The 15,810-nt window shown below is 45.7% G+C and overlaps 1 protein-coding gene across 1 annotated transcript; it reads left to right on the top strand.

Moving 5' to 3' along the window:
• Positions 1-6,355: 6,355 nt before the first annotated feature.
• On the top strand, positions 6,356-12,470 carry LOC127687130 (acyl-coenzyme A thioesterase 3). The gene is made up of 3 exons (XM_052185437.1): positions 6,356-6,908; positions 10,296-10,498; positions 11,709-12,470. The coding sequence occupies exons 1-3, from the start codon at positions 6,425-6,427 to the stop codon at positions 12,312-12,314; spliced, it is 1,293 nt and encodes a 430-aa protein (XP_052041397.1). The 5' UTR covers positions 6,356-6,424; the 3' UTR covers positions 12,315-12,470.
• The last annotated feature ends 3,340 nt before the right edge of the window (positions 12,471-15,810 follow it).

The following is a 15,810-nucleotide window of genomic DNA, read 5'->3' as shown; positions in this document are numbered from 1 at the left end:
GTTTGTGTGTGTTTTGTATGTATACATGTTATATTTTGTGTCCACATGGTAAAAGTCCCCTAAGAAATTCTATTTTAATTAGCTTATGAATAAAGGGGCCTTCATATAAATGAACTTTAGATCACAGTAATTGCTAGGCAGTGAGGGTACACTTTCTTAATCTCAACACTCTGGAGGCAGATGCAGGTAAATCTCTGAGTTTGAGGCAAGCCTGGTCTACAGAGACAGTTCAGGCCAGCCAGGGCTACACAGAGAAACCCTGTCTCAGAAAAAAAAAAAACACCAAAAAACAAAAAGACTTCTCACTTCATGGTAGACCAGGACTCAGAAAGAGGTAGGCTGGAGTCGGATAGTCTTCCTCGATGGCCTTCTACCCTCCTCCTCTTCCCCTTCCTCCTCTTACAATTACCCTTGGACAGTGTAGCCCCGGCTGGCCTGGGCTTGCTATGCAGACAAGGCTGGCCTCCAATTCTAAGATTCATTTTACCTCTGCCTCCTGAATGCAGGGATTAAAGGTATGCTGTGTGCTGCTACACAACACTGCACCACACCACACATACCACAGCACACCATACCACACATACCACACCATACCACACCACACACATACCATAGCACACCACACCTACATACCCTACCACACTACATATACCACAACATACCACAACACACCATACCACACATATTACACCATACCACACCACACACATACCACAGCATACCACACCTACACATCACACCACACCACACACACCACACATACCACACCACATACATCACACCTCAGCACACCACAGCACACCACACCCATACACCCCACCACACCATATACGACACACACCATATACGACACACACCACACACACCACACCACACAGACCACACCACACCACACACACCACACCACACCATTGGAGCCAGGTTTTCTCAACAAATTTTCTTTTTCTAGTAAAAAGGTTTTGATAGTGGATCCTGAAATCTGTCTTCACTCTCCCTGCTATGTTCTTAACTACTTTCTTACAATACAGTCTCCACTAACTGACCTTGGTCTGTCTGTCTGTCTATCTATCTATTTGTATCTCTGTCTGTTTATCATGAGCTCCTTTGAGGTTTTTTTCTTTTACTCTTATTCTGACATTACTGTTGTAACAGACACCAAAAAAAAAAAAAAAAAAAAAAAAGTTTGTCTTCACGGCATAGATGAATCTCCTTTGAATTGGAGGGACCCAATTGCTGGATTCCACACGCCTTCACCATCTCCAGAGTCCCGCCCTCAGGGCTCAAGGCTCGCTCTGGCTTTCTTCTTGGCATTCTTATGTATCAGGATGACGCATGCGTATTTCAAAGTATGTGTAAAAAGTCTGCCTACCATGGTCTCTAGCCTGACTGTGAGTAAAACCAGATACTTCCAACAGGGCTGTGTATTCTCCAGACATCACGGACACGCAGGGAAAACCCTTGTCTACCTTGGTGTAATCCAGCACTTGGGAGGCAGAAGCAGAAATATTCCCAAGAGACTGAGGCTGTCTGGGCTAGAGATTGAGATCCCTGCCTCAAAACAGACAAACAGCCTTAACAAAACCCCACAGCATAAAATCTGCCTTGGCTTGGTTACCTAGAAAAGTTTCAACAGCTAAGATTACTGTTTGTTAAGTCAAGTCTCTGGGGCCGATTAAGCAGAATCTGATAAAAACTAAACCCATGAAGAAACTGGTTTATATTGTCTTTAGAAAAGTTGGTGTGATGGTAGAGGAAAAAAAACAAGAGTTTGGCTTTGTTCTATTCTGAGCTGTTTTGTTCTCTCTCTCTCTCTCTCTCTCTCTCTCTCTCTCTCTCTCTCTCTCTCTCTCTCTCTTCTCTCCAGGGTTTCTCTGTGTGGTCCTGGAGCTCGCTCTGTAGACCAGGCTGGCCTTGAACTCAGAAATCCACCTGCCTCTGCCTCCAAGTACTGGGATTATAGGCGTGTGCCACCACGCCCTGTTTTGTTCTCTAACTGGCTGCCACAGTACAGCCCTGGCTAGCCTGACAACTGCTATAGACCAGGCTGGACTCAAATTCAGGATACTACCCCTTGTTCTGCCTCCTGAGAGGTGGGATAACTAGAATGGACCACAACAACCATTAAATTATAGAACTATACATTTCTAAGAGAAGCGGTAATATGTTCATTATTAGATTCTGTCTTTATCGGTGTGTGTGTGTGTGTGTGTGTGTGTGTGTGTGTGTAAAATTGTCCACCTGTACACTAATCTGTCCTAAATTATTCTGGGCTCCTCCAGTCCTCTTTCTCCCACAGATTACTAACAGTAGGAGCTGCTCCTTCCTAAAGCCCTATAAGCAGAGTTAGAAACAGGAAGCAGGCCGGGCAGTGGTGGCGCACGCCTTTAATCCCAGCACTTGGGAGGCAGAGGCAGGTGGATTTCTGAGTTCCAAGCCAGCCTGATCTACAGAGTGAGTTCCAGGACAGCCAGGGCTACACAGAGAAACCCTGTCTTGAAAAAAACAAAAACCAACCAACCAAACAAACAAACAAAAGAAACAAGAAGTAGATTTTTTTTTTTACTGGATATTTCAAATGTTTTCCCCTTTCCAGGTCTCCAATTCAGAATCCCCTATCCCATCCCCCCTCCCCCTGCCTCTATGAGGGTGCTCCCCACCCACCTACTTCCATCTTCCCACCCTGGCATTCCCCTACACTGGGGCATCGTCAGGTCTCACATCTGAAGTCAAGAAGCTTTCTGATGCCATTAATAGAGACAATACATCGTATCGCTGACCGGAAGGAACACATTGAGTACCAGTCAAGATGCGGATCTGGCAAGGGACAGGGCAGGCAGCTGTCAGGGAGCCCACGGCAGACAGACCCTCTCCTCTGCACTCACCCGTCCTAGAACTGTGGTGGTGGTGGTTGGGGGGGGGGGGACCTGCTTCTTGGATTTTACCTTGGAAAGCTTCACACTTCAACTTTCAAGGAAAATGTTAAATATTCAGAAACCACAGCAAACATCCAATTATCCCAGTTAATAAAGTGTTCCGGGGAGAGACAGGACACAGCGGCCAGTCTGAACTCAGGAGCAGAGCTTCTTACAGTTCCTAGACTATGATTTTTAAAGACTTTATTTTTCTAGTTTACTTATTGCTGGTGCCAGAGATGGAATACATAGCCTGTAGTTGCTGGGCAAGTCCACGCCAGCCCTTAGATGTGACCAGGTTAAATATTCTGTTCTGTTTCATGAATATGGAGGCTTTCTGGACCTTAATTATGAGAAGTTGGAGAGAAACTCTGCCAATGATCTCATTTTAGTGAATACAAAAAAATAATCTGTGCGTTTGAGGCCACCACAGTCTATGTTCTAGGCCATCAAGGACTGCATGGTGAGACCCTGCTTCAAAAATAAAAACCTACAAATAAATACTTATTATTTTTCCAAATACTTAAATATTCCTCCTCTAGATGGTTAAAGGAAGAAGCATCAGAGAGAAAGGATGGTGGTGGTGGTGGATAGTGAAGTCATCAAATAAGTGTTTTTACGAGTCCATGTCTCCTAAGGTTCCAAGACAGCCCCATGATGCCCCAGTTCTGTGGGAATGCTTATTGGTCATCCAATAAAATTATAAAAGTAATCATGAAGCGTTTACTCTCTCAGCCTGACTATCAGCTGCAGCTAAGGGAAAGGTCGTGGCGAGCACCCAATTAGGTGAGTTAAAGATCACAGTTTTGAGGAATCAAGAGGGGTGGACACCAATAAGTCACCAGGATGACGAGACTTTGCACACAGGGGCAGCGGTCATTTTGAAAACTGTGCCTTCCACTTCAGTTAATTGTCCTTAGTCAAGGCAACCTTCCTGTTATGCTTGACTCTCAAAAGCCCTCCAAATGCTGCAGGCTAAAGACTTAAGTTTCCAGTTGGCTGCACTCCTGGGAAGTCAGACAGTCTTAGGAGGAGGCGGGGCCTGATGGAAGAGGCGGGACCACAGGGAGCAGGCCCTGAGGGAGAGATTTCCACCCTCCAGCTCTGCTTCTCAGCTGTCAGGAAGGGGGTGTCTCTCCTCTGTCACAGTTGTCATGCCATGGCGTCCTGTCTCACTTCAGACCCAGGGCAATGAAGCCGAGCTACTGTAGAATGGGACCTCGGAAGCCAGGAGCTAAGACAAGCCTCCCTCTCTTGTATCGATAAGCTGAGTAGCTCAGGTGGTTTGTCACAGACAGGCAAAGCTGATTCTTACATCTCTCTTAAAGAGTTTGGAGGTGGGTGGAGCAGGGGTGGGGGGCTTGTAAGATGGCTCAGTGATTAAGGGCACTGACTGCTCTTCCAAAAGTCCTGAGTTCAAATCCCAGCAACCACATGGTGGCTCACAACCATCTGTAATGAGATCTGACGCCCTCTTCTGGTGTGTCTGAAGACAGCTACAGTGTACTTATATATAATAAATAAATAGATATTTTTTAAAAAAGGAGTTGTGTGAGGGCTTTTAAAGGTGCATTTTCAGTATATAGAGCACAAGCTATCTACCTCAGAGCCTCCTCCTCTACAGAATAAAATCCAGCCAGCTCTAAGAGTGACTAAACTACCAGAGAGGGATATGAACATCTATTTTTGAAAAAATTTTACAGCTACACAAGTTTCCAAAACCAGCAGAGATGCTTATAGATCTGTGAGCTTCCTTCCCCTAACGCTGAAATCTCATTCATCATGGACCAAATAGAAAACTCCAGAAGCTGACACAGTGCCACTGATCATATCTGAAACTATCTTACTGCTATCTTTAGGAAAATGTTTATTCAAATGCTACCAAGATTGGAAGTGCAGGAGCTCCCCTGTGAGTACAACCAGAGCTGTGGGCATGGGAGGCTGCCCCCCTGACTTACAAGAAACTTGAAGAATGAAATTCACTGGCCACCTTTGAGGAATAATTTTATTACTACAGGCAGAAAGCTTAAGAATAAAGATGAAATACAGCGGAAAGCAGAACAGGACTCGGTGAAGAAGAGACCAACACTGAGGTGGGTTTTCTGAGGACGGGAAGTTGAGCATTGGAAGGCACGTAGCCTGTGCACATTTTCCGGGTCCAGTCAGGGAGCACAGACGCTGTCCATGCACTGCTTGCTTGGTTAGGGGTGGCGGAAGCCCTTCTCTGTCCATCTCTGACTTCTGCATTATTTATTAGCTCTTGACCTTGTCTGCCTGCTGGTAATTAGTCCTGCCCAGTGTCGCTCTGCTCCAACCATGCCGGGTCCGGCTAGTCTTAGACCTTTGTGGGGTTGGCTGGCTGTTTGACATATGCTCTCTTTGGTCCTAGATTATGCCATCAGTTTGTAGCTTGACCGTGGGCCTTTTTCCTTTGCTGTCTATGGAGAGTTAACAGTTATCACAGCTACCAAGACATACCTGTGGTTTTTAGCTCATAGTAGGTGTAGTCTGGAATAGGAATAGGTCATGGTTTTTTGTTTGTTTGTTTGTTTTTTCCCTAGAAGCCACCATTAAAATGTAGTCAGCTACAATTAGCTCCATTAGAAGCAAGAATCTATGAATGAGCCACAAGCCCTTGTTTGTATTCCTTGGGAAAGGAGCTTCAGGAGAACCCATCTACCTGCCAACTCTGGCCCAGCTTAGCCGTTTCACACCCGGCAGCAAGCCCTTTTCTTCCTCGATTCCCTTCGTCACAGCTTTAACACATTTGGTCTCTGTTTTCTGCAGAGCGGCTGCCCTTGCTTTTGGAACAAAGTCCATTTATGAAACCCTTTCAAATAACCCAGTTTGCTTGAACTTTCTCTCAGTTAAGTTGGAAAACAACAATTCCCTACTTGGTATTAGCACAGTTTTAAAGAGTTAGCCTGTTGACTCATCCTAGGAAATCTTTCCAGTTAATTACATATCTTGATAAGGAACTGGGAGAGTGCAGAGTGGTGGTCCAGGCGGGAGATCCCAATGTTTGGAAGGTGGAGGCAGGGGTTGTAGGCCATCCTTAGCTACATAGCAAGCTCAAGGTCAACTTGAGGGAGATGAAACCTTATCTCAAAACCACCACCACCACCACCACCACCACCACCACCACTCCCTGGAATATAATTAAAGAGCAGAATAGTTGGCTTTCCAGGAGGTCTGGCTTCAAGTGGCCCCAGGTTCCACAAAGACTAGAGAAAGGCTAGAGAAATATAGAATTACAGTTCCCTGATATGATTTGGCACGATCCGGATTTTTGTAACGATATATTTTCCTATCTTTCTTTTACACGATTTCAACCACGCACCAAAGTTGTATAACAAGGTTAATCATTATCCATCTCCCGCACTGTAGTTTTTTAACAAACGCTAGAGGGCTTAGCACAGCGCCTTCCTCCAAGAGAACCTGGAACAGTTTAAGCTGTCACAGCAAGTCCAGAGAGGTCTAAAAGCCACAAGTCAGAGCTGAAATTTGTAGCAATGCACGCCTTTACCAGCCAGAACCGGATGGCACCTACGGTGATCCTGGAGCCTGCCGGCTGTTGCCTTTGCGACCAGCCGGTGCACATCACCGTGCGCGGCCTGACCCCCGAGCAGCCTGTCACGCTGCGCGCGGCCCTGCGCGACGAAAAGGGCGCACTCTTCCGAGCCCACGCGCGCTACCGCGCCGATGCCAGTGGTGAGCTGGACCTGGCGCGCGCGCCCGCGCTGGGCGGCAGCTTCACGGGGCTCGAGCCCATGGGGCTGCTCTGGGCCATGGAGCCCGAAAGGCCTTTCTGGCGCCTGGTCAAGCGCGACGTGCAGACGCCCTTCGTGGTGGAGCTGGAGGTGCTGGACGGACACGAGCCCGATGGCGGGCAGCGGCTTGCACACGCGGTGCACGAGCGTCACTTCATGGCTCCCGGGGTGCGGCGCGTGCCCGTGCGCGAGGGCCGGGTGCGCGCCACGCTCTTCCTGCCTCCAGGTGAGCCACCCTCCCTCCTGTGCTTGCAGCCTAGGATGCTTCAGGGGTGTAATGCAAGGGCCCCTTCTTCCCTGTCTCCCACACTTTTCTCGGGGCTCCCCGGAAAAGCCTTAAGGACTCGGGTTCATGGCTAGGTGAGTCGTGTCATGAATTGAAGGTCACCGCAGGAGCAGCATCCGACTTTGCTTAGGAAAGTAGAGCATCAGAGCTCCCCCAAGGCCCTGTAAGCTAGAACTCAGCACTTTGAAAATAAGACCTACGGGGTGGTTGTGCACAGGTTCGCGTTAGGCAAAGCGGCCCTGTGCAAGCACTGGGAAACTTTCTGACTTGCAGGCCTTTAGTGCCGCTCGGAATCTGGAATCTCAAAGTGCGTGTGTGGAGTGCCAAGGAGTTTTGTTTCTTAGGTAATTTTGATGTAACTCTTTCCCAGGGTAAAAGAGCCACAGATTTGAGAAGGCGTTAAGTTCAGAGAATCACAGAGAGCTGTTCTAGGGGATTTGACCAATTGTTTCGCGTCCCTTTAAAATGCCAACAGAAATGGCAGTTTAGTGAGGGTCTGAGGATGAGGAAGTGGTACTTATAGAATAGGGAACACTTAGTTTTGCAAGTTTGAGTGCCTTAATAAAACTCTAGGATAGGGAAGCGATGTTGAAAACTGAGAGGCAGTAAAATACTTCAATGTGTTTCCTTGTTTATATATTTAAATACCAACAAGCAAAAAATCAAGAACTCAAAAAAGTTCCTTAATAAAAAGCCTCTCTTCCGTGGGAAGTTATTATTACCGGCCTCATAGGCAACTGTGTTTTCTTCCCGTTTTTTGTCTAAAGACCTAATTTGCCTCTCAATCACAACACTATTTTTTTAAAGATTTATTTATTTTGTGTGTGAGTACACTATATCTGTCTTCAGACACATCAGAAGAGAGCATGAGATCCCATTACAGATGGTTGTGAGCCACCATGTGGTTGCTGAGATTTGAACTCAGGACCTCTGGAAGAGCAGCCAGTGCTCTTAACCGCTGAGGCATCTCTCCAGCCCCAGAAAACTATTTTTAAAGTTCAGATTTTCCTGGGGACCCTGTAATGCTTCACTCACAAACCATGTCTCATTTACTACAGTTTGTCATCTGACGGACCGGTCCTCACTCTCCTCATTGCCCAGCACCCCTGATAACCCAACCCGAGGCCTCTTTCCCACCATCCTCTGTCCTGCATATTGTATTCAGCGAACCACTGCAAGCCCCCCAGTCCAGCTTCACTTGTTTGGTTGGTTGTTGTTTTTTGAGACAGGGTTTCTCTGGGTAGCCCTGGCTGTCCTGGAATTCACAATATAGACCAGGCTGGCCTCGAACTCAGAGATCCACATGCCTCTGCCTCCCAAGTACTGGGATAAAAGGCGTGTGCCACCACCCCACTCCAAAAGCTTTGCTTTTAAAAGCTTCCAGAATGCTCTTTTGATGTAGCAGGTCTACCTCCAGGATATTCTCTGGCTCACATTTCTGAGTGTGTCTGTGGTATCTAAGAAAACTACTCAGATGCCTGGGAGAGAATGAAGGGTTTCTATCTATAGCCAGCTTTCTAAACACCCTGAGACCATCAAAAATAAGGTGAATTCAAGTGTACTGATGGACGATAGAATGGTCTGCAGGATATATTGGTGTGTGAAAGGAAAAAAATCAGGAATGTAAGACTTCAGTGTTCTAAGAGGTCAATTGTTTGGGCATATAATTGGCACATGGAGTCCTAGTTCCTGGACTTTACAGGATTTAGCAACACTGTAATATAAAAAAGAAAAGCATCAACTTCAAGGATCAGTAAAAGAAGAAGCAGAAGCAGAAGCAGAAGAAGAAGAAGAAGAAGAAGAAGAAGAAGAAGAAGAAGAAGAAGAAGAAGAAGAGGAGGAGGAGGAGGAGGAGGAGGAGGAGGAGGAGGAGGAGGAGGAGGAGGAAGAGAAGGAGGAGGAGGAAGAACAAGAAGAACAAGAAGAAGAAAATTACGATGCAAATTACGATATATTCCTCATTGTGAGACCCAGGATACAGAGCACACCATCCACCCGATTAGAAACAAAAACAACCATCTGGAATCTTCAAAGTTAACACTTTACTGCATATAACTTAGTCAAGTACTTCTCTAGCATGCAGGAGACCCTTCATTCAATTCCAGCAATGGGGAAATAGAGGCAGGAGGGACAGGTTCAAGGCTATGGAGGCCAGCTTGGGCTACATGAGACTGATTCTAAATAAATACATTCTATACCAATTAAAAATATCCGAGGAAATTGTAGCAAATGTAGAAAAAAATGTAGCTTCTGTTGGATGGTGATGGCAACTGAAGATTATAAAGCTTGGACACAGAAAGTGTGGATTTTGGAGGAGAATCTGTTTTCCAAAGGATTCCAAGATGGCCAGTGATGATTTGATATCACAAAACCTGGGCTCTCAAGTCATCCATTTCTGAGTTTCAAGGTTCCAAAACAGATGCTGTGTTGCTAAAATAGGAATGGTCCAAGCCATTGGTTCAAGAACATATGGTGCCGGTGCCACTCCATCCCAGGGCTGGCCACTCCACTCAGAGCTGCTGCACATTTAACCCTGCACTGCTGACCTCAGAACACCTGGGTCATCCACAGGACTGAATCTAGGCCACTGAGGGAGGGCGAATCCCCCATCTGGTATTTTTAGAAGAGGTAAGGTCCTAGATCTCCACTAATACACCACCCAACAAAGCATTTTTTTTTAAGATTTATTTATTTCATGTATGTGAGTACACTGTAGCTGTCTTCAGACACACCAGAAGAGACCTCAGATCTCATTACAAATAGTTGTGAGCTACCATATGGTTGCTGGGATTTGAACTCAGGACCTTTGGAAGAGCAGTCAGTGCTCTTAATCACTGAGACATCTCTCCAGCCCAACAAAGCATATTTTTAAAAACAGAAAAGAGACTTTGATGTTCCACATCTTTCTTCCTGTCCCTTTTCTCTTTCTTTCTTTCTTTCTTTCTTTCTTTCTTTCTTTCTTTCTTTCTTCCTTCCTTCCTTCCTTCCTTCCTTCCTTCCTTTTTCTTTCTTTCTCTCTCCCTCCCTTCCTTTCTCTCTTTCTTTTTTCTTTCTTTCTTTGTTTCTTTCTTTCTTTGTTTCTTTGTTTCTTTCTTTCTTTCTTTCTTTCTTTCTTTCTTTCTTTCTTTCTTTCTTTCTTTCTTTCTTTCTTTCTGTTTGTTTTTCGAGACAGGGTTTCTCTGTATAGCCTTGGCTGTCCTGGAACTCACTCTGTAGACTAGGCCCAGTCCTCATCTGCCCCCTTTCATTAAAGAATAAGATACCAAGGCATTTGGAAACTAAGTCTGAAAGGGGGTGGTGGGTTTTTTTTCCTTTCTTTCTCCCCAGGACCTGGACCCTTTCCTGGGATCATAGACCTTTTTGGAGTTGGAGGTGGCCTTCTGGAATATCGGGCGAGCCTGCTGGCAGGGAAGGGCTTTGCCGTCATGGCTCTGGCTTATTACAACTATGACGACCTCCCCAAGAACATGGACAGTATCCACTTGGAGTACTTTGAGGAAGCTGTGACCTACCTACTCAGTCACCCTCAGGTTGGCTGTTACAGTATTTTGGTTTAGCTTTTGGGGTCCTAAATGCCTTGAGCAAAAACTGGATCTGTAACCTAGTTAGCTTGAGGGTTTATAATAATGTTTAGTCTTTTACAAATCTATAGAACAAAGGTTACTTAACTGGGATCATCTCAGGGGGCATGAGAAGGTTGGTACTCAAACGTTTGACTTGCTCATAGGGTGACTAACCATCCCGGGCTGGTGAGGGGAGAGGTTTGCTTCCTACAGTGTCCATCTCCCGCCCAAACTGAGGTAGTTGAGACAAGCCACAGGTGTTCATCTCCTCGGCTGTATCACTGTTCTGTGTCTGTGACTTCGTGCCCACCCTCCATCTAAGGGCTCACACTTGTGAAGCTGTTAGAATCTGTCTGGCATGTACTGATAAGCATGTAGTCCTCCACTCGGCAAGTACTAGAGGCTGTGGACACGGCGGGGGGTGTAGCGAGGCGGGCTAGGGAAAACACGATTGCATGATGCCATGTTCACAGAAGTGACAGAACCGATGGGGAGCCACTCAAGAGAAAGTGGGGAGTCTCATTCTGAAGGCAAATATCACCTGCTGTTAACTGTCTAGATTAGTCTACCAGTTACGACTTTGTAAACATCTCAGTGCCCGTTACCACTTACATACGATGAAGGAAATACAGAAAGAGATGAACAGTGATCCAGAATCCTCTGAGGTGGCTTCTGTTGATTCCCCCTTTACTCATACATAGCTTATTATGATTTTATAAAGCGCAGAAACACAATGTCTGCAAGGCAACTACTTAATTACCTCAAACGTTCTTTGGAGGAAAAACTATTACTTTTCAGGAAGAAAACATCTTCTTTGAAGAATAGGCTATTCCTCAGTATGTCTTCGTGCACCTTGTCACCTTACACGCAGAATGTCACCTGGGGTGATTTCACACTTCTCCAGTTCCATGGACTTCTGTCGAGTGCAGGGGGCGCTGGTGTATAAGGGGGTTCAGGCTAAATAGTAAACTGTTTCTCAGCTTGTTTGATTGCTTCTTATGACACCATAATGGTCAGGGCTTGACTGTGCTTTCTCATGTGAGTGGCAGGTGGACTGAGCTTGGCGGATGCCAAAGCCAGGGTGGTAGAGAGCCACCCAATGTCCAGAAGTGGGAAACCTTCACTCTGCTGGCTTTCACGTGAGCTCATTCTTCTTTTCCGTCTGTGTCTTTCTCAGGTAAAAGGTTCAGGAGTTGGTGTGCTTGGCATTTCCAAAGGGGGCGTACTTGGCCTCGCCATGGCCTCCTTCCTGAAAAATATCACAGCCGCTGTCATCATCAATGGCTCTATAGCCAACGTAGGTGGAACCTTACAGTACAAGGATGAGACTCTGCCCCCTGTGGGCATGAACTCTAAACGAGTCAAGAGGACCAAAGATGGCCTCAAAGACATTGTAGATGCTCTGAACAATCCTCTGGAAGGACCTAACCAGAAGAGCTTGATCCCTGTGGAAAGGTCTGACACGACCTTCCTCTTCCTTGTTGGTCTGGATGACCACAACTGGAAGAGTGAGTTCTACGCCAGAGAGGCCTCCAAACGCCTGCAGGCCCACGGGAAGGAGAAGCCCCAGATCATCTGCTACCCAGAAGCAGGGCACTATATTGAGCCTCCTTACTTCCCCTTGTGTAAGGCTTCCCTGCACAGCCTGGTGGGTAGCCCTGTCATCTGGGGAGGGGAGCCCAGGGCTCATGCCGTCGCCCAGGTGGATGCCTGGCAGCAACTCCAGACGTTTTTCCACAATCATTTGGGTGGCGAAAAGAAGACAATTGCAGCAAAACTGTAATTTTTATTTAAGTTTTATTTTATTTAAGATTTCCAATGCTAGCCGGGCGGTGATGGCGCACACCTTTAATCCCAGCACTTGGGAATCAGAGGCAGGCGGATTTCTGAGTTCGAGGCCATCCTGGTCTACAGAGTGAGTTCCAGGACAGTCAGGGCTACACAGAGAAACCCTGTCTCGGGAAAAAAAAATATATATATATATATATATATATATATATATATATATATATATATATATATATATCTCCAATGTTGCTCTCTCCTGAGAAAGCCTCCTCTGTTTCTTTGTGTATGTGTTTCTCTTTTACATCAATGCAGAGTCTTTCCCTCCTCCAACATTTTTTTTTTAACTGCAGGCCTTATTGATAAGTCTTGGAGGGGCGTGATTATACAGAACACAGAAGGCACTGTGGAAACTGATCTCTTGTTGGGGCTCAGCCTGCCAGTGAGCTGTAACACTGAAAGAAAGACCAAGTCACTGCTATATCCCTGGGGTTCAGGGATTACTTGCTAAATGGCTGGTTAGAAACAAACGATTCCTTGCTGTTTAGACAAACATCAACAGGAACTGGGAAGATAGCTCAGCAGTTAAGGGCACACACTGCTCCTAGAAGACCCAAGTCTGGTTCCCAGCACCAGAACCAAGCAGCTCACGACTGACCTTCGCAGCACCCATACACACGTACACACACACACACACACACACACACACACACACGATAAAAATACATGGTTTTGAAAAAATAAACATCTGTGCAGTGGTGACACGCACCTTTCATCCTAGGGCTGGGACTGGGGGTGGGGGATGGAAGTGAGGAATGGGAACCGGCAGGCTGATCGCTGCAAGTTGGAGGCCAGCGTGGTCTACAGAGGGAGTTCCAGGACAGAGAGGGTTATGCAGAGGGCAAAGAAACCCTGTCTGAAAAACAAAATCATAGACAATGGCCCTTCTGTGTGGGCTCCATCTTGTGGCATCCCCTGACTGCAGATTTATAGATAGACCTTTCCATGCTGTCACCTCCGCACAGCACACCACTGTTACTCGGAGAGCATTTATGCTGTCGCTCACATTCTAAGTAGTCTGCAAGTGGCTTAAAGGCTGTATGTGCATCATCTGCAAATACTGTTCTGTCTGAGACAGGGCAGGCACTGCAGACTTGTCGTCTGTCAAATGCTCATGACTGCCAGTGGAGGACTTTAACATCAAATGTGCTGTGACTCAGAGACGAGTTTCTTCTTTGGGGATGGAATTACCATCTTAGCCACCAGCTAATAAGAGCCAAAAAGTATCAAATTTCAAAGGAACTTCAGTTTATGTCTTGTTTTTTTTTTTAAGATTTATTTATTTATTATATGTAAGGACGCTGTAGCCGTCTTCAGACACACCAGGAAAGGGCGTCAGATCTCTTTATGAGTGGTTGGAGCCACCATGTGGGTGCTGGGATTTGAACTCAGGACCTTTTTTTGAACAGCAGTCAATGCTCTTAACCTACTGAGCCATCATCTCTCCAGCCCCCATGTCTTGGTTTTTCTTTTGGGTGAATAAGGATTTTTGTTTTTTCCTGAGCAAACAAATTGTGTGTTAGGTTCCTGTTTATATAGAGAGACACAAGATTTTGTTGCTTCAAAACTTGATAAAACTTTATTTAGCTTAACTATGCAAGTAATTCTAACAATGATAATCATGTATATAATGATAATGTCACTAGATACAAATAGTTCCAAAATAATAAACATTACTTAAGCCTTAATTATATTTAAAATAAAAATTATTTGATGGTTAACATGTCTTGTTTCCTTAATATTCTTTTAAGCTGCCACACCAACTCCAGTGTCGTCTGTGTGACAGACACAGTACGTCATTAAGGCGGACGGGAGAAAAATGCCCCTTGGGGCTAGGCTCCCTGGAAGTCTCAGGCAATGTGCCCACCTCTGGCCTTGAAAAGGGCCTTGATGTTCTTCAAGGATACTGTGCTTCCTGGGTTATGGGCTCTGCACTGTGTCTTTCTTCTTCCTATTCTTAGTTCGTTATACAGCACGATCCCAGCCTACAAGCTGGTTAATTGATAAAGGAGAACTTGGTATTCCGGTGGAAAGAAAAGAGGATGTGGTGATTACGCCTACTACTTCCAGTCCTAAACTCAATGAACTCATGTTGAACCTTAGGGAAAGTAAGTCTTGGAATGTTTTTCATCAGGGTCCGTCTTTATCACTAGCCTTAGCAAAGGTAATGCACAAAGAGCAGAGACATTATGGAATGTTATGAATAGTTTGGAGCAAGAAGAATTCAGTATGAAAAAGTATAGGACTACTGATGAGCTATTGCTTTATACAGGTACTCATGATAAGAAGGTAATAGATGGATAAAAGCATTGCAGGGTAGAAGGTCCTATAATATTCTTTAGATTATAGACCTAGATTAGCTTGAGCCAGACCACCTTGGTGTTTGCTGTCCAGGGCAGTATAGAGGGCTCTTGTAATGAATATGTGCTCATTCTTTTTTTGTTTGTTTGTTTGTTGTTTGTTGTTGTTTTGTTTTTTGAGGCAGGGTTTCTCTGTGTAGCCCTGGCTGTCCTGGAACTCACTCTGTAGACCAGGCTGGCCTTGAACTCAGAAATCTGCCTGCCTCTGCCTCTGCCTCTGCCTCCCAGAGTGCTGGGATTACAGGCGTGCTCCACCACCGCCGGGCATATGTGCTCATTCTTAAAGCATTTTGACTTTTGATGGCAGAAGACGGCTTATGGCGTACAAATTGGTTTGAAGGTCCAGGTTCTCCTATTGATTATTAAACCACAAGTTAGACTCGAGCACCATGTGTCTAAGGTTTATAACCTAAGACTGCTTTTGATCATGGTTCATCGAGCAAGAATTCCTGTGGGCCTTGTGTCATGTCTACTTGCTGTTCTAATTAAGATGGAAATGTACCTTGTTTAGCAATTGTTTGTGTGTTTCTGGAGGTGTGCCAACCTCGATCTGTTCCTCAATATACTATAAATATGCCTGACTAAAAAGTAAAGCTGCAGCAGATTCAAACCACTCTCTGGTGTGTCTGTCTGTCATTACCTCGACGCACCTGTGCCTTCCTGAATACCAAAGCCCTGGTTTTCCCTCGGTCGTGACTCCCCCGTCTGGGTCAGTCCGTGGCATTAAACTTGTAAATAATTTATTAATTGGTTGAGGGTTTCATTATTGTTGTTGTTTCAGAGGTAGAATCTCACTGTGTAGCCCAGGCTTGCCTGAAACTACCATGTAGCCCAGGCTGTCTTTAAATTCATGGTCCTCCAGCTTCAGCCTCTTGAGTGCTGGGATTATGGGCCTATGCAATCATGCCTACCTTTTCCTGTTCCATTCCCACTCCTACACCAACGAATTTTTGTTTTAATGTGTGTGTGCCTGGTGCCCTCAGAGGCCAGAATAGATTAGATACCCTGGAACTGGAGCTAGAAGCAACCATAAACTGCCCTGTAGCTCTCTTAACTATTCAGCCGTCTCTCTAG

The sequence above is a fragment of the Apodemus sylvaticus genome, chromosome 6, assembly GCF_947179515.1.
Source record: "Apodemus sylvaticus chromosome 6, mApoSyl1.1, whole genome shotgun sequence".
In the NCBI taxonomy this organism is placed as follows: Eukaryota; Metazoa; Chordata; class Mammalia; order Rodentia; family Muridae; genus Apodemus; species Apodemus sylvaticus.
This window is presented reverse-complemented; position numbering and strand designations above follow the sequence as displayed.